Below are 19158 nucleotides of genomic sequence, written 5' to 3' on the forward strand. Positions count from 1 at the left end.
CAAAATGATAAAAATAGATGGAATATTAAAAAAATTTAATGAACTTACTTGGAAAATCAAAAGATTAGAGCCAAAGAAGTTTCAAAGCTTTTGGAAGGAGAAGAAGAGCACTTACGGCAGCCAAGAGTGAATTGGATGAATTGATGAATTGATCTTATCTTAAATAGTAAAAATAATAATATAATATTAGAATTTTCACTAATTTTTTAATAATTAATTGAAATAATTAGATAAAAATCCCAAAATTTAAAAATAATCATAAAATATATTAAGCATAATTATAAAATAATTTTTGACACTATTGATCCTTTAGTTGGTGTCCAAAATTTTTACACGCAATTTCTGCTTGAGCATATAACTAATTTACATAAAATTAACCAGAAAATCTAAAAATGCTCATTAATTACAAAAAAAATTATTTTTATATTCCAAATAATATTTATAAATAAAATATAAATTTTTATAATTTTTATTATTATTATTGTTATTTTTTTTAAAATAAAATGTTATTTTTAGCATTATACAGCAATTTTAACCAATACAAATTGACACTTTTTGAAACTTAAAAATTTTAAAATTAAAAATTACCAAATATTTCTTAAAAATATACCTAAAAATTTTGTCTAAAGCATCTCATGCTAATTCTATCCCAATTTTTCACAAAAAATTAAGTACTATATATTAACTTAGAATTACATTACTAAATTAATCGTTTAGCAAAAACGAGGATGTTACACATACCACCACCAATTCCCCCTCCAGTTGAGGAGAGGAAATGAATATTGATATTCAGAGGATTATGATCCTTGAGTCTGAAGATATAGATTCGGAGTAGGATTGATACTACTTTGATTTTTTTTTTTTTTGTATAGTAGCAAAAGTTAGTCGTAGGCATTCTTTTGTTGTACATAGGCTTTTACGGTACCGGGTAGAAGCCACTCTTTTTGTTTAGTTGTGTTGCTCTATAGGAAGTCATTCCCGGTGTTGCCCTTATTATTTTGAAAAATTGTAACTAATATTTTATCTGTATGTAATTATATTACTAGGTGAAATGGTAATTGAGTTCTCTAGTATACAGTACTGTGTAATGCGAGAAACTTATTGACCATTTTGTCCTTTGTATTACTGTAAAAGGATATCTAAATACTTATGAAAGTTTACCTTAAGTACTTTATGCAATAAAAAAATTCTGAAATGTGTTATTGAAAATTTGCTTGTTAAAGTTTATTTTTGCGATTAATGGTTTAATACATTGATATTATGTATAAAGGGTAGATTATTAGTATTAAAATAATTATTAATTCTCTAATTGAGGGTTTATAAAGTAGGGTGTTAAATTAGTAATTGATAAACTTTCTCCAACAGTGACATCCATGTATAACTCAATAACAGTTCTACCAGCTTGTTGTTGACATGCATCTATCATGCAATTAATGTCTTCATAATCACATATCTCAGAATTGTGTATTATCTAGCATTTGGATCAATAAATTAAAAAAGCATGAATTTCAACTAGAAATAACGTGATTCATGAAGATTAAGATCCAAATAAAATTTTCCTTTTAATGCTTCAAAAATTAACCTTGTTTTATTTGAACTACTTTCTTAATTCCTTAAAAAATTACTTCTTTATTTCTTTTATAGATTCTACCATTCCAATACATAATAATAATAATAATTCTACTCATCTTTTTATAAATAAAAAAAATTAATTCAACAATTTTTTATGACTACTACAAATAAATTTCAACAAAAATTTATTTATTTTCTAAAAAATATTATTTATTACATATTTAATTTAAATTAAACTAACAATAGTAATTTTCATCCTTGTGAATTAAATATATCAGTATCTTATAAAAATGAAATAAAACTAATTTTGTATGAGTACACTCTCAAAATCCTCCTTCTGTTTTTTTCAAATACAAATTTTGTTTCAAGTATATAATAATTTATTTTGGATAAAATAATCCACATAAATTAAAATAAGCAAAAGACAGTAGGAGGTTTGCACAAGTATCACCACTATTTTGGTGACACTCACCCAAGTATAGGACCTGTTTAAAGTGTGTGATGAATGAGAAAGTGGGAGCATGTAAGGGATTATACAAACTTTATCAATCAACCAAAATAAAAGTTTCAAAATTAAACAACACGAGAATATCACAAAAATTATCAATAGTCGTTTATTCTTAATTAATAATAATATCAACAAAAGTATATACAACAAGGTTACAAAATTCATACAGAAATAAAAGAAACATAATGCAATTAATTCAAAATCTTAAGAAAAGAGAGAGGTTAAGTAAATAAAAATAAAAAATACAAAAATTTGCATAATTAATTATCAAAAATTTGACTCTCTAAAACAAGTCCTAGTGGAATTGCTATCTGTTGCAACTGCTAGTCGCAACGGGACCACAAAAGCTTTAAGAAAAACATCTTTCATAAATAAAATATTTTCTAAAAATCAGAAGAGTTGTCATCAAAATTTATTAAAAAAAAAAAAATTTAAAACATTATGATATTTAAAACTAAAAATGATTTTAGGAGTCATTACATGTAGAGAAAATATTAGCATCTTACAATATTCGTATTAGTAACAATTATCTTAAATTAATCATGTAAATTCATTAAAACATTAAAAAAATATTTATTTAATCTTTAAACAATAAGTGTTGCTATTTTTATTTTTAAAGAAATAAAATTTATTTATTGAAATATTAATTAGTATAATAGGAAAAACAAAAATTATTTTAAAAATTATTTTGACTTGAAGAGTCTAATTCCTACTCCTACGTATGCCCAAGTGTAACATGGGATGTAAAGTCATGTAATTCTATCATAAAAATTATGAAGTTAATTGATTGAAATTAAATTTAATAAAAAAATTTATTTTAAGATTAAAATTATTTTCATAAGATAACGTAGTTATACACATATCCTACGATGAATAATACAAAAGGCAAAAGTATATTGCAGATCATGTAAAAAGAGTGTAATAGTCAAGACAATGTATTTGAATTTATAAAAGCATTTGAATATATATTTTAATTCTAAATTTGATATTAAAGAAATTTAAAATAGCGTAAACTATACATAAATCTCTTATACTTATTTGTCGATAAACCTTTGATGTAAATTGCACATTTATATCACAAAATATTGTATAATGAAACGTAGAAGTAAATTTAAATAATCAAATGTTTGGTTATTAATTTATTAAAGTTAGAAACATGATTTAAAATTTTTAAATATAAAATTAATTGTCATTAATAAAAGGAGAAATATTTAAATGAAAAATAAAAATATTTAAAATGATTAGTAAAGATAATTATTTAATTAAGAGAAATTAAAATATTATTTGATAAGTTTGTAGAGAATGTTGGTTTACAAAAAGTCTTAAGAATTTAAAGCATATAAAGGTAAAGACTTTACATAATAGTGTTACAAATCGCTGTATTAATGTGATAAAAATATTTTAATTTAATTAATTAATAAGTATATATATAAATTATCATTTTTTATAATAGAGAAATATTTGAGAGTGTATATTTTTTATTAATCACTGAAATAAAAATTATAAGAAGTATACTAAAATTAGTAATATATAATTAATTAATTAATTAAAGATGAATACGGTGGAATCTTAAAAGTTTATGAAACAATAATTTAATTAATAGAAGAATATTTTAAATGATAAATTTTAATTAAATAAAAATAATCTTGTAATTGATTAATTTTAAAAATTAAATTAAAATTTTAAATATATTAATAGTGTATAAAACCTAAGTTAACCATGGTAGGTATAGACTTTGACAATTTACAATACATAAAGATAAAGTTACTCCATATTATTATTATAAATTATTTATAAATTTTATTTATTTATTGTGATTCTAAATAAAGTATAATTAATCAACTATGAAATAAAAGACAAAATATAAACCCAAACAAATTATACTTAACTTTATAAAAAGATAAATTGACAATAAAAATAATATTAAAAAACAAATAAATAAGATGAATAAATAAATAACTAAGAAAATGACAATTAAATAGCACAAAATTATAATAAAAAATTTCGTCTTTAAAATTATTCCTATTCATCTTACCATTATTAATGTTATTATTTATAAGGATAAAAGAGAGTTACAAAAAATTCCAAAGAATCAAATATTAAACATTAATGACAAAATAAAATATATAAGATACATACAAAATAATAATATTAAGAAAAAAAATTAAAATAAAAAGGAATGCAGTATTTACTTATTCTATATATATCATAACTCAGAAAGAAACTATCAGCACTTTCTAATACTTTGAGCAAACCCATATGCATTTTTCTTATACTCATGCTGATCATCCTTCCTGAGCTATAATAAAGAGGACCGTAGCAACAGGATCTTTTACCTAGAAATTTTCTGATGCACAGGATCCATTAAAATGGCAAGTGCAGAGCATACTTCTTTCTAGTCAGGGACTAGAGGATAGTTATTATAAACAAAGCTTTCAGAGAGAGAAACTTAGAAACAACTCATGATATAGATAAAACACACAAGTTTTATTTCGATTTCCTCCTCCTCCAAATGGCAAGAGGCTTCCCCTTATATAGAGGATGGACAACAAACCTAATAATTACATCTGATAAGGTTGGATAAGATTCCAAACCTTTTTCTAAAGTAGCTTTTTGCAAACTTACAAAACCCAAGACTTTTAGTACATGTGACTCATACTAAAAAAAAAATATAAAAGACACTTTATTACATAAAGATACTTTTTTTAGAGATTCTTTAGTCCTTGAGGATAGGCTCGTGACTCGGTGACATGTTGGGATCGTCACTTAAACAGAGGCTGATTGAATCAAAAGGATCTTGAGGATCTTGAGAATCCATTATGGGATCAATACGTGTTGAGCCTTCATCTCTGATTATGACATGACTGTTCATTTCCCAATTTCCAAAAGTAATAGAGGAACAAATTACTGATGGATCTATTAGTTGGATCTTGTCCCACATTGTTGGATTATCATTATCAGGAGGACAAATTATGTCCATTGCTTTTAACTTGGAACAAGTGGACTTTACTTTGAACATTTTCTCACGGGCTCCATTTTCAGTATGGAGGTGAACATTCAGATCTGCCTGATTATGAGGTGGTCTGTTTGGTTCAGATATCTCTAGGAGACTTGTGAATGTGTTCCATATTTTGACTTGATTCTGGGTATAAAGTAATTTGGAAACTGGATGTTCAAAATAAGGTCTATGAATTATGACCACTGTTACATGTTTTGGAGTTTCAGTTGGAGGTAACTCTATTTCTTTCCAAATACTGAGTCTTTGTAATTCAAGTTGAACATCTTTCTTCCAATTTGGGATAGGTTGATACCAAGCCAAAAATTTCCATAACAGAGTGGATTGATTGCGGAGGTCATTGAGGAATTCAAACATAATGAAAGTGGGAAAAACTATGGGGTAGTGGTATAACAGGGTGGCACACCAAAGATACCATATATCTTCTTCAATTAAAGGAAAATCCATTAATAATGCAAAGATATTTAGGTATGGTGCATCAGGTTGAAACCAGGTAGGTTTAGGTTTAACACTACGGTGGTAGAGTGAAAGAGACAAATAATGAAACATGTGATTTTTTGCAAAATCTTTGATATATTCTACAGTGATAACATCATGTCTCATTTCTAGAGGAAACATTGGAAGAGGAGTTGGTCCAGAGCTAGTACTGGCTTCAGCAATATTGAGAGGGAAAATTAAAGGGTATGAGTTTAGTGAGGTTACAATGGCAATTGGCTTTTTTGGTCTGGATAAGAGGTCAGGGACAACATTTTTTTTCTCCTTTGATGTATTTAATAGTAAAATCATACCTGGAGAACCAATTTTTTAGTCTGAGAACTTGAGGATCTGGTGGCATCTTGTTTTTGAAATCAAGCAGTGCAGGAAAAGCTGAATTATCCATTTGAACTTCAAAGTTATGACCTCTAAGATAGAAGTCAAATTTTTGGATACCATTCTTTACTGTAAGGGCTTCTTTATATATTGTATGATAATGCTTTTCAGATTCCTTAAATTGTCCACTGGCGTGTCCACAGTAAGCCTTTTTTCCATTATTTTCTTCAAGTAAAATAGCTCCCCAATAATGATCACTAGCATCTGTCTGTAGAATTCTTTTCCCATCTCCAAGGATCTTTAATGGTGGAGGATTCTGAGCTATTTTTTTCAGATGGCGAACAGCTTCAGTCTGTTCATTGCTCCATGGAGAAGAGTTTTTCCTTAGCAGTTTTGACAGAGGACTTGTATATTTGGCAGCATTAGGAATAAAATCCCTAATGTAATTTAATATTCCAAGGAATTGTTGAATTTGTTTGACAGTGAAATTTTCATCAGGAAAATTCAAGAGTTCTTCTGCAATGTGCGGTTGAGGTTGATAATTTCCCTGAGAAAAATGTATTCCCAGAAAGTCTATCTGGGTTTGTGCTAATTGAATCTTTTTTTCTGACAACATAATCCCATATTTGTTAGAGAGATCAAAGAATTTACTCAAGAGGGCTTTATGAGATTCTGTGTTTTTTGAGAAAAGTAATACATCATCTATGTAGATGAGTATACTATCAAGGATTGGTTCAAAGATTCTGGTCATGGCTTTCTGGAAAAGAGAAGGTGCTACTTTTAGGCCAAATGGAAGAACTTTCCATTGGTATTGAGCATTTGGGATGCAGAAAGCGGTTTTGTATCGATCAGAGGGATCAACACCAAGTTGCCAAAATCCTGACTTCAAATCAAACTTTGAAAAAATCATGGCATCTTTGATAAGAGTGTGTAAAGAGGAGGTTTTTGGGATGGGAAACTTGTCATCTTTGAGAAAATGATTGAGAGGTTTATAATCAATTACTAACCTCTTCTTTCCTCTGATTCTTTCAGATCTTTTTTCCATATAAAATGCCTGGCATGCCCATTCAGATTTGGTAGGTTCAATCAGTCCTTGTCGAAGAAGTTCAGCACATTCTTGTCGAGCCATCTGAAGATCAGTTGGACTCATTCCAGGATGTGTGGCTTTGGTAGGATTGATGTCTTCATTGTGCTTGAAAGGGAGTTTTATAAAAAACTCTGGATTGTTCCAAATTGGATTGGAATGAGAAAAATTCTCATGTCCATCTGCACATAAGGTCTTCAACTTTTCTTTGAGTTCAAAATATTCTGGTGGACTTTCTTCCAGAGAATAAAGTTTCAAGACATCTGTATAGGGCTTGAAATTTCTTTTAAACTTAATTCCTCTTGGAAGTATCTGAAGCTTGTCAGTTAAGCAATAAGCATCCATGCCAAGCAGAATATCTTTATTAGGCAGATGAGAACCTATGGGTTTGATCCAAATGATGCAATCTTGAAATAACTTGATTCCAATAGGCATTTTGGAAATTAAGTGAGTGTTGAAGATCTTTCCATCAGCTGCTACAAAACTGGTAATGTATTGGGTCCAGCATTCTTTTGGAAGAACTTCTGGATTCATCATAGTTCTTTGAGCTCCAGTGTCCATGTAGGCTATGGCCTTGATTGGAGTAGCATATTTGTTAACGAGAACTTGGACCTCCACACAAGGTTGTGATGGAGTTTGAAGAACACTATTTACTTCTTGAATAAAATAAAGAGGAATATATTCTTCTTCTTTGCTTGAAGATTCTGAAGAATCATCAGACGATTCTTGGATAGCAAAGACAGTATCTTGATCTGCTTCTTCTTGTTCGGAGTATTCAGATTCAATATCTCCTTCAATAGGATCCAAAGAATTAACTAAGTTTTGGGCTTTGGCATCCTTGTTTGGACATTTCTTAGCAAAGTGTCCTTTTTTCCCGCAGATAAAACATCGGGTTCCTTTGCTTTTTCCTCTTTTTTCTTTCTTCTTGAAGTATTTCATCTTCTTCTTCTTCTTTTTTGAAAACAGACATCTTATTTTCCTTTTTCTTGGATGGACAGACACATTTCTTTTCTTTACATCCAATCTCAAGGTATTTTTTCTTGCAGGCTTTTGTGAATTTTGATCTTTCATTCATCACATCAGAGATGAATAGATGTGTCCTGCATAATTTGTCAAGAGATTCCATTGTTTTCTGGTGAATTTGACCAAGGCTTAAACTGGTTAAATCCTGGCCTTGGGCTACTATGAGCTTGTGAATTTCTGGTTGTAATTCTTGAGGAAGAGAAGCAACATAAGTATTTTTTAGACTGACATCATTGTATCCATTAAGAAGATAGAAAATCTCTACCATTCTTTTATGATGCCTTTCTAAATCTTTCTTCTTCAACGAGCAGCATCTCATCTCAAAATAATCTTGTCTGATTTTTTTTTCATAAAGATCCATGTCTCCCACAAATTCTTGGTGTATTGCTCCAAGAACTTGGCGAGTATTTCTCAGTTGGTGAAACTGGTCTTGTTTGACACTTCCCAGGTTGTGGTACCATTCTTTTAGAGTGCCAGTCATTCTGCAACAAAATTCTTCAATGACTTTATATGGATCTGCGTCTAGCTTCATGAATTGAGTATCTAACCAGGCTCCAAAATCAAGTAGTCTTTTTCTCCAATGTTGTGGAGAGACATCATCAAGAGTGAAATAAGGACCTCCATTAATTTTTGATCCTTTTTTCTCTCGTCTACTAGTTTCTTCTTCATCTTCAGGTGAATCATAAAAGGATCCTTTTTGATTACTGGATTGTGCTGTGTTAACCATCAGCATCTTAGTGATGTTTGTAAATTCTTCATCAGAGGATTTAACTTCTGGTACTTCTGATTCACTCTGGGATTCTTCAGTTGTTGGAGATTCATAAGACTCTTCAGGAAAATCTTTTTCAGTGGATGAAGATTTGAGGGATTTTGAGTCATCAATTAATTGATCCTCTTCAAATATAACCCCTATAAAGGGTGTTTTCCCTTGACTTCCTTTTGATGACTTTTTTGGAGGAGATTTTTCTTCTTCAGAGGAATCTAAGCTTTTGGTTTTGATAGTTTCCGAAGAGGAAATACTCATCTTGCCTTTACCCTTTGAATCACGGGTAGAAGACCTAGGTTTGGGTCTATAGGCAGAGGGCAAGGAGTATGAAGGTGCTGTAAATGTACCTTGGTAGAATGAGGATGGACTAAAAGGAGAATAGTAAGTTGACTGTACAGGAGGTGGAACAAGAAAGGGATTAATTTCAGCTTCCCTGTTCTGTTGTTTTGCAGTAATCAATTCATCCATCTCTTTAATTTCCTGATTTCTCTATCTTTTTTGTGGTATTCTCCAGTGAAAACAGCCTTTTCTTCTGTCAGTTTTGAGATGTTTATCTCCAATTTAGCAATCTGTTTTTGGGATTCTTTGTAACACTTTCTGAGTTTATCAGAAAGGTATTGGAGTCTTTCTTCATTCTTGAGAACAGTTTCAGCAATTTGATCTACTTTTTTGTCCACCTTTTTCAAGATCTTGTTTTGAGTTAAAGAGTTTTCAGTTTGCCAGTTGAGAACTTCTTCAGCTTGGGAAGGAACTTTGAGAGTTCCGTCTGGTTGTACTTCTGTAGGGATTACTAAAGGTCTAGTATTGACCTTAGTAATAGGATCTGCCTTTTTGTCTAATGAAGGAAAATCTTTATCATAGTCAGTGATCATCATACAAGGAATAGGTGTTGTAACCTTTTCTAGAAGTGTGCTGAAAGAATTGCATAATCCTGGAGGAGGAGGCCATGTGATCAGATCTGGATCACAAGGATGTTTGGACAATAGACCTTCTTTTCTCAGGATTTCTAAGGCTTCATCATAGATGGGCAATGGTTTTCTGACATTCCTTATTCCTACCCATGGAGTGAATCCAGGGTCTCTTCTCCTAGGCTTAGGAGGAGGTTTGCAAGGCTTCTTTTTCCTTCTTTTCTGATTATCTTCATCATCATCTGATTCTTCATCAGATGTATCACCAGTATGCATCCAACAGTCACAATCAGGATCACACATAGAAGGATCAACATCCCACATGAAGTGTCCATCAAATTTGTCAGAATAGATGGAGGATCCATCAGGTTTAAAGCTGTATACTGGGATTCTATGTTCTTTTCCGACAGGTATCACCATGAGTAACTGGAAACAATTGGTAGAAGAACTGGTTTCATCATCAGGCTTCTTAAAAATGGTTTTGACACCACCATCAACAGATCTTCTGAAAGTGGCTTCAAAAGACTGAATTGGCCTGTTGTTTTGCCTGATCTTTTCATAATTAGTTGTCCATTCAAGTGGAATTAATTTGAGAAGTTCTTCTCGAAGAATTTGTCTGGGAACTTGGATGATGGATAGAACATCATCTTCACTTCTGTTAGCTATGACAAACAGATTATCATTTACCATTCCTGGTAGAGGAAGGTCATGAGCATGATTTTGTAATCTATAAATCATCTGGTGATGAAGTGTAGCAGAGATGGCTTCTTCAATTTGCTCTGCTCCAGAGAGCTGGATTTGAACTTTCAATCTGGCTGGCAGAGTCTTGTTCCTTAGTGAGACATTATAATTTGGAAAAATTGTGAGGACCGCACTTCCAACATGAAGAGTGGTCAATAGAGTTGCTATGACAGCATGTTCATAGTGAATATAGGTAGAATCAAGGAGAGTGATTCTAGCAGTAACTAGAAGATTCTTCCTACCATGAAGTGATAGGACTAATCTTATTGCTCCAAAATGAAGGGCAGTATATCCTTCAACCTTCCAATGATCTATGAAAGTTTTAGGAATTTCTAGGTTGATGTACCTTTCTTCTTTGGTAGCAGGAATTTCACATTGGTCCATTCTGGTGGATTGGACATATTCCTTTATGGGAGATTGTTTTCTAAGGATCAAAGCATTGACTTTGTTGGTCCAAGATTTATGTCTTCTGAAAACATTGTAAGGACTTAAAAGAGGAGCTATGGATTCCTGAATCTGAGCATCTTCAAGAACATAGGTGTACTCTATCAAATTTTCTATTTTATCAGTAGCAGTTCTAATACAATATTTGGGTAAGGAGATAGGAGAGTTTAAGAGAATTGAGGAAGTTTCATTAAAAGAGGTGTTCAAGGTGTTTGTGGGTGTATTCATGGTGTTGTGGTAGCTCTTACTTACTTTATTTATAATGACTATCACACTTATCCCCTCCTTCAACAGAGACTTTAGGCTCTGAATAAATACAGGAGTTCGTGGCATTGTTACAGACAAGGGCAACCGTAAAAACGGTTTCTCCGGTAGGTGTCTGTCAGCTGTCCAGCCGATAAACCCTGAGGATATAAGCATCAAATAATTTGAAGGCTCTGATATATAAAGAGAATCACGGCGTTAGAAACGTAGTCATGCAAAAAAAAAAAATCAACAATTTTGACAACAGAGTCAGAGATAGACTACATGAATAGGACAATGTGAATTGATATGTAACTAAGAAGCAACAAAAAGAAAAAGTGAACGACAAGAAGGTTTGGAATCAGTGGTGCTCACCTTGGCAAATATTTAATGGTTTATGATCGTGACGGTAGAAGAGGTATGGGAGTTCGGTTTACATTTCCCTCTCCTCCTTTTTCTTCATTTTTTCCTTTTCTTTCTTGTCTGTTGCTCCCCTTACTCTTCCTCTTATGCTCCTTTGTGCTCTCCCTTCCTTATTTTAAAATTTCTCTTAGACTCCTTCATATGCTATCTCCTCTATTTTTCTAATCTTCTCCTTTTAAAAATTTGTTCTTCCTTCTCTCTTAAAAATTTTTTATGACTTATTTTTGTTTTTTCTTATGCTTTTTACTCTTTGCTCATACATGTCATTACTATTTCTTGCAATGTCAACTTTGATTGGATAGTTGTAGGCTGCCCGAACAACTTACTTTTTTCTTATTTTTATTATGCCAAAAATAACTCTAACTTACTGTTGATAAAAATTGTTTTGTAATAATATATTTAAAGAGTGGTTAGAGTTGAACCACTTTTAAATTTATACTTTCGAGAGCAGTTCTTTTTTATTAACTACAACTCTATTAATCGTTCTTTAAAGTTACATATTAGAGAACAGTTAATAAAAAAATATTCTCTAAAAAGCGGTTAATAAAGAATTGCTTTCTAAAGAGTGATTAATAAAGAATCGCTATCTAACGTCATTTTTGGAGAGTGGTTAATAAATAACCACTTTACAAAATCTTTAACTTTTATAAATGAAACATGCTTAACTCATGAATCTCTTTGTCTTACTAACAAAGTTGGATAAGTTCTTTTCATCTTTTCTGCATTAATAAAGTTGGTGTCTTTGGTCTCTTTCAAGTTTGTAGGTTCTCTTCGTCTTTTCTATACTAACAAATTAGTCTTTTTTTACATTTGGAAGTATATTTTTTACACCATTCTCTCTTTCTTTCTTTTTCTCTCTATTAACGGTAAATCATCATACTAATTTGTTCTCGCTTACTTGTGTTTGGTTCATGCAGATGTAGACTATTTAGTTATTACAATGTATAAATTTAATATTCAATTTTAATTTGTGATAAAAATGAATAAATTTCAAATGTTAGACCTATTAATTAAAATTTAAATGTAACAATAAATTAATTTTAGTTTGCAACAGACACTCACAAAGAAATATATTTCAAATTTTAAATTCGCAGTTTAGACCTATACTTTGAACCAAAATACAATACATTAGATAACGCAAGATTTTAGAGCGGTAGTATTTATAGATTTTTTTTTCTTTTTCTTTTTCTTTTTTTGGTTTTACATTACTATTATTTGGTTTCATAAAAAAATTAAATATTTTTAAAAAATTTAATTTTTTAATAAATTTGATGGCAACTCATTTAATTTTTTAAAAATATTTATTCTTAAAATTGATAGTTTTTAAAAAGTCTTCACCATCCTGTTGTGACTCACGCTGCGATATTTAACAATTAGATAACTAATTAAAAAAGTTGTCGTGTTAGATTTTCTTATAATTAATCTAATTTTCTTTTATAAAATTACTATTTTATATTAGTAAATATATTACATTATTTATATAAATTCATAATGTCTATACTAACACTTTAAATTTTATTAAAAAATGACACAACCTAACAACAAAAGTGTCAGTAAGTAACAAATTTTTTTTGGAGGAAAAGAATGATATTGTCTAAACATGATACGACAGATGAAATATTAATTGTGTGTCCTTCCTTGTACACACGTAATAAAAAATGGAACATATATTTGGAAAGAAAAAAGCATTAATTATAAATTTATAATAATGTCCTCAACAACTCGTTCTAAAGTTACTAGTACGATCCGCTTCCGGGTTGTGGAACATTAATCCTAGGAATCTGTAAAGCAAATGGTGGTGTTGACTCAAACCATCCAAGCTTTTCGACGAGTGTCTTCACAAGATCACCAGCTAAGTAAGAAAGAACGGAGGCCACAGCACCAGTGGTGACATAGTAAAGCACTGTTTGGAAGTATGTCAAATAGCTGTTTGGTCTCTTGATATATGCTTTGCCAATGGAAAGCATAGTGATGCATAGTAGAGAGGCTCCAGCAACAGCAGCTAGCTTGAAATCCTTGTCATCACTCTCAAGGAATGAGAAGCCATACACAACTGGTGGCACTAATCCAAAAACAATGAATGATAAAATTGCAACAAAAGCATGAAGAAAGAAATTCTCCCTCTGCCCCAGTAACTCATTATATCGATCCACTACTGCTTCCTCTGTGCTATTCTCAGCTCTTTTAGGGTTTTCAGCTTTCAATTCTCCAAGCTGCAAAATATTCACATGTCAATGTCATTACAATTATTTTCAAATTCTCAATACAGTTTTTAAAATAACAATTGAAAAGAAAATCACTTTAATTATCACTCTCTTTCTAGTAATTAACAAGTGTTTAAAGAAGTACAATTAAACCTAATAATAACAAGTATCTCTACATTTTATGATTATTATTAAATTTTTAAAAATAACTCTTTTTTGGAAATTAGAGAAAGAATGTGTATAAATTAATATAAAATATGACCATTCAGTTAGAATAGTTCTTATAAGAGGAAAAATATTAATATGAACAAAAATTCTCTCATAAATTAAAAGTATTTTATTTTTTAAAATTAAAAAAATAAAAATATTTCTCTGATAATATAAAAGTATAAATTATTTCTAACTTATAAATTAAATTTTATTTATTTTTTATATTAATTTTTTAAAAAAAATTTCTCAAAATTTATTCAATCAAAACCAACATGTAAACATAAGTTAATACAGAACATAATGTGTATTATTATTTAGGAGTGGATTAAGAAATTAAAGTACTCACAATGGGTTGTGTTTTATTTAATTTAATACTACACAACGAAAGGTAGATAATGACTACGACAGTGATAGCAGTAGTTGAGTTATATTACATCCCAAAATCCTAGAGGTAATATATGTATTTGTTTTACAAATAGCGATGCATGGAAATGATGACAGGAATTGAGAATTTTGTGGAGGAAAAGAGCAGCTCGTGAAATCAATTAACTTGAAAGTTGATATTTTGAACATATAACTCACGTTATGACCAAGTACGAAAAGTCCACCAATCAGGTTTGCAATAGCCAGTGCAACGATATTCACTGCAAAATAATGAAACTGTCAATAAAATTGCATTATTAATTCTCAGAAGTTATGTATCGATTTAAAAGTGCAACGATATATAATAAATAGTATAATTTAAAGATAAATATTAACTTTAACTTTTAGAATTGAGAATAAGTATTTAATTACTTAAATTCAGTTAAAAAGTTAAAATTAAGAAACTCTAACTCAAATTAACGTATCTTCAAGCATTATTTTAAATCAATATAGAGGAAGTGAAAGCAAAATGTCTTACATGTGGTAGCGTCAGCACTCGCTGCGGATGTGACAACACTAAGGCTTGCTAATGATTCATTCAAACCACCGTATACAATACTCTTAAGAATTTCCCATGTCTTATTACTTGCTGGTGCAGGTGGCTCCCTACGTGGAAGAAGTGGGGTGCTTTCAGCAGGAGCTACAACTTGTTCAATTGGTCCTGCCCAACAAATGTACAACATCATAGATGATTTAAATTAATCGATCTTTTTCCTGAATAGTGTTATGAAAATGTTCCGAACCTTCTTCTAAGTTTCTTATTCTTTTCAGAATGTGATACATTAATGTTTGAATTCTTCATAAAGTGATACATGACACCCCTTACTACGATCATCATTTTCACTACTACATTTATCATTCATTGAGACAATTTGTTTATTTTAATTACAATTTGTTCATTTTATGAAATAAATTGATACTACAATCATTTCAAAGTTTCCGCCTGTGGTATGAAGGCATGATTAGTCAAAGAAATGTGCAGCTAGTCATTTAAGGCATACTAGCAAACATGATCTCATTATTGTCTGAATTTACATATGTCTGATTATATATACTGCCCCACTTAGAGGTATTCAATTAATTATTTTGGTGATGGTAAATAATATTTATTACATTAGAAACGACAAAATATATAAATTTTTTTAATATTTCTTTTTGTATACTTAAAATTAGCCCTTAAAGCATTAACGACACTGTAAAAAAATTGTGATGCTTCTTAAAAAAATATAGAAGATATTCGTTTCAACAAAAATTTTGATAATTAATAATATAATATATGTTGGATATTCAATTTTGTAGCATATTCACCTATGATTCATCTTTGAAATCAAGCTCAATTATCACATTGATGAAGACTAAACTAGATTATCACAGTTTGTGTAACCAAAAAAAAAAATGCCAAGCAGTGTTTTCTTGCAAAACGTTAGTGTCCAATTCAGTAATATCCTTACTTATAGTTTGATTGCATGACTATAATTTGTGAAACATACCTGTATATACTTCATCGATTTTAACTTGGATGTGCTCTGGCTCTTTCTTATCAGGAATGCCAAATTCAGGTTGATTGGGTATAGTGAACTGAGAAGTAGCAGTTATAACTCTCCAATCACTATTTAAAGAGCTAGTTTCAGGTTGTGTGGGTATAGGGGCCTCAGAAGCACTACCAATCACCGCCCAACTACTCCAAAAATGTCCCTTCTTTGGTGCAACTTGACCTTCACTGGCTACTTTTTGTGGTCCTGGTCCCCGAAGGTGCACTTCTTCAATAATTTGCAGGTTTTGTTTTTCATTGCCATTTGCAATGCTAATACCCAATTTTGAGGTACCAAGGGCCACAGATTGGTCCACTAGTTCCTCAGATTGATTGGGCTCTGAAGCCTCATATTCTGATACACCTTTGATTTTTGGTACAGAGTCTTCAGGTTGGGTATTGTTATTTGATGAACCAGTCACTGATAATTAATGGATTTCATTTGCACAAAGAAACAGTAATAACCAGTTAAAATTAAATTTTGAAGAGAGAGAAAAATTGTTATAAGCTATCACATATTAATAGCACAGGAAGGAAATCATTCTCTTTAGAACTAACACAAGTTTTGCACAAAAACATCGATCAAAGGCCACTACTTTCCAAAATGTAAGGTATTTTGAGAGTAAGGCAACAGTGTGATCATAATTTAACATGACAGTCATTTTAAAATTAAATTAAATATTTAAATCTTTAAAATGGTCCAGCTAACCAATACTCTAATTAGAATACTAGTTAAAGGGTCAATAAATAATTCTTTTTATTAGAAATCATGTTGAAAGTGTATTATTATATTATTTCTGATAAAAAAATCCACTCATTGGTTAAAATTTGACCTGTATAAAATTTCAGTTTTGTAACTAATAATTTGTGTAGTACTCTCAAAGGCTTGATTAGCTATAACGAATCATTTAATTTTAACAACATACAGCTCGGAATAAGGTAAGCTCATACAATAAGTCAACTAAGAAAAAGGCCAAAACTGACATTAAATCTCTTCATTTCCATCAAAATTTCAAAGCAAATGATGACATGTGGATGCTTTTTTCCATCATTAAATAAAATGCTGGTTTTAGAAAATCATGTATGTGTCCTCATTTAATTTGAGAACTTGGTAGCAAGAAAACAAAGAACTTGATTTAAGTTGACCCTGAGCAAATAGATTCAATATATTATATTACCTTGATCATTTGCTTCACCTCCATCCGATACCCACCCAGGGAATAACCAACCACCTATTCAAACCAAAGAATTCAGGTCATCTTTGATATCACAATAAAACTAATTAAGAACCTAAACAAAAAACTAGTAGAAGTACCTATAGGAATGAGGAAACTGAAGCATGATGAGCATCTTATTGGCTCAGTTGGTTGGAGGGGTTGAGTAGGAGCATTTGTTTGTTCCCATTCACCCTTTTGAATGTAAACCTTTTGGATACAAGATTTACAATTGGGGCAGTAGAATCCATGTGTTGGAGGTTTCTGAAACACATTTTCCAAATACAACTCTTGCCTTTCCTGGCCATTTTCTTGTACTGTGCCAACTCTTGCAATTTCAGATGCCACATTGTTCAAAGCAGCAGAATCCTCAGGAAGAGGTGGATCAGAAGCAGGTAAAATTATTCCATTCTCTGTATCCTCATGTTGAAGGATCATTTCAGCATTCCTCTCTGTTGTAATAATGTAAGATTTCTCTTTAGTCTCCGATTCCTCGAACTCTAACACTCCACCTTTGAATCCGGAAAATTCATTCACATAACAACGATCACATGAATTAGCTAAACGTTTTAATCAAAGTACCTCTAAATCTGCTTTAAATTAACTGTTTTTTACTTGTGATAAAAAACATACAATAAAATCTATATATACTAAAATTTATTAAAATCACATAATATTACAATATTTAGTACATTAATTATATTAAATATAACAATTTTTATTAATTTTTTTTTATCATTCGTCTTTATAAACGTTAAAGAATTTATTAATATGTTCACTCATTGTCATATACCAAATAGATGTCAACAAGCTTGGCCCACTACTGTTAAAATAACAATATTAGGGGTGTTGAAAATTGAAGCAAATAATGACAAAACTTAAATAAATAAAATTGAAGCAAACTATTTTTGATCCGTTAAGTTGATTAAACCATACAAAATTAATTAAATTAAAAATTTGTAAATTTTATTGCGATTTGGTTTAATTTTCCATTTCTATTGTTAAAATTAAACTAAATTGAACCGAATTACCTCTATGTTATATTTATAGTATTTTTTTTTATTGTATCAATATATTAAAATTATTTTTTAATTTTATTCTTATTTTGTATAAATATGTGATATTTTTATTTACTTTAAATTCTTACACTCTTCTCACAGTTGAGTATCCTTTTTTTGTTTTGCTAATGAGTATCCTTTTTTCTTTTATGTACAAATCTATCATTTTGTTTCCAAGTTTATCACTTTAATAAATTTTCTTTCCATTTTTTATTTTCTTAACAAAATCATTTCAATTTTTATCCTTATTGAGCCAATTGAGCCATCACTTTATCTAAATTAAAATTTATATAAAAATAAATATCTTTTTAAAAACAAATGTCATAAAAAATAAATTCAAACCAACTGCAAAATTCCGTTTGATTTAATTTAATTTAAATATTGTATTAAAAACGAATCAAATCAAACCATATATTAATTTTACGTTCAATTCAAATGATTATTTATTTAACTAAGAAAAAAATAAACATTTAAAATAGTAATAAACTTATCTTATAATATAACACTAAACTTTTAACTTTTACAGTTTGATACCTTTAGGATCCATGTCCTTATTGGAATCATTGCTGTCACTGCTATTGCTATTGCTACTGCTACTGCTTATGCTATGCTGGAGACTCCGCTTTCGTTGGAAAGCCACTTCTTCAACCTCTTTGATAGCTTCATTCCATTGATTTACCATAACTTCCATCTTCTTTTAACACTCTTATTTGTCACCTTCACTCCTAACTCAATGAAGACTGAACCCTATTTTCCTGTGACTACTGAATGGAACCAAATCAATTTATAATGGGGTTCTGAACCCTGACTTGCACATTTCATTCGAAGCTTCTTCAGCATGTGAATGCACATTGGACCAAGTGTGTGTAAAGTTGACATTTGATTAATTGAAATGCATGAAATCAGGGTTCGTGTTGGTGTGGAATTGCATTGTAATGGATGCTCAAGACAGCTTTAAAGTTCCAACTAAGCGTCAACTG

General features: G+C 30.2%; 1 protein-coding gene across 1 annotated transcript; it reads right to left on the minus strand.

The window, feature by feature from the left end:
- Positions 1 to 13274: 13274 nt before the first annotated feature.
- On the minus strand, positions 13275 to 18869 carry LOC113850747 (membrane protein of ER body-like protein). Its single transcript, XM_027481296.1, has 7 exons — positions 18713 to 18869; positions 17222 to 17632; positions 17085 to 17138; positions 15866 to 16327; positions 14854 to 15036; positions 14535 to 14596; positions 13275 to 13751 (listed from the first exon to the last, which is right to left on the minus strand). Exons 1-7 carry the CDS (start codon positions 18867 to 18869, stop codon positions 13275 to 13277), a joined length of 1806 nt encoding a protein of 601 aa, XP_027337097.1.
- Positions 18870 to 19158: the final 289 nt, after the last annotated feature.

The sequence above is a fragment of the Abrus precatorius genome, unplaced genomic scaffold, assembly GCF_003935025.1.
Source record: "Abrus precatorius isolate BTA unplaced genomic scaffold, Abrus_2018 Scaffold9, whole genome shotgun sequence".
Taxonomy (NCBI): Eukaryota; Viridiplantae; Streptophyta; class Magnoliopsida; order Fabales; family Fabaceae; genus Abrus; species Abrus precatorius.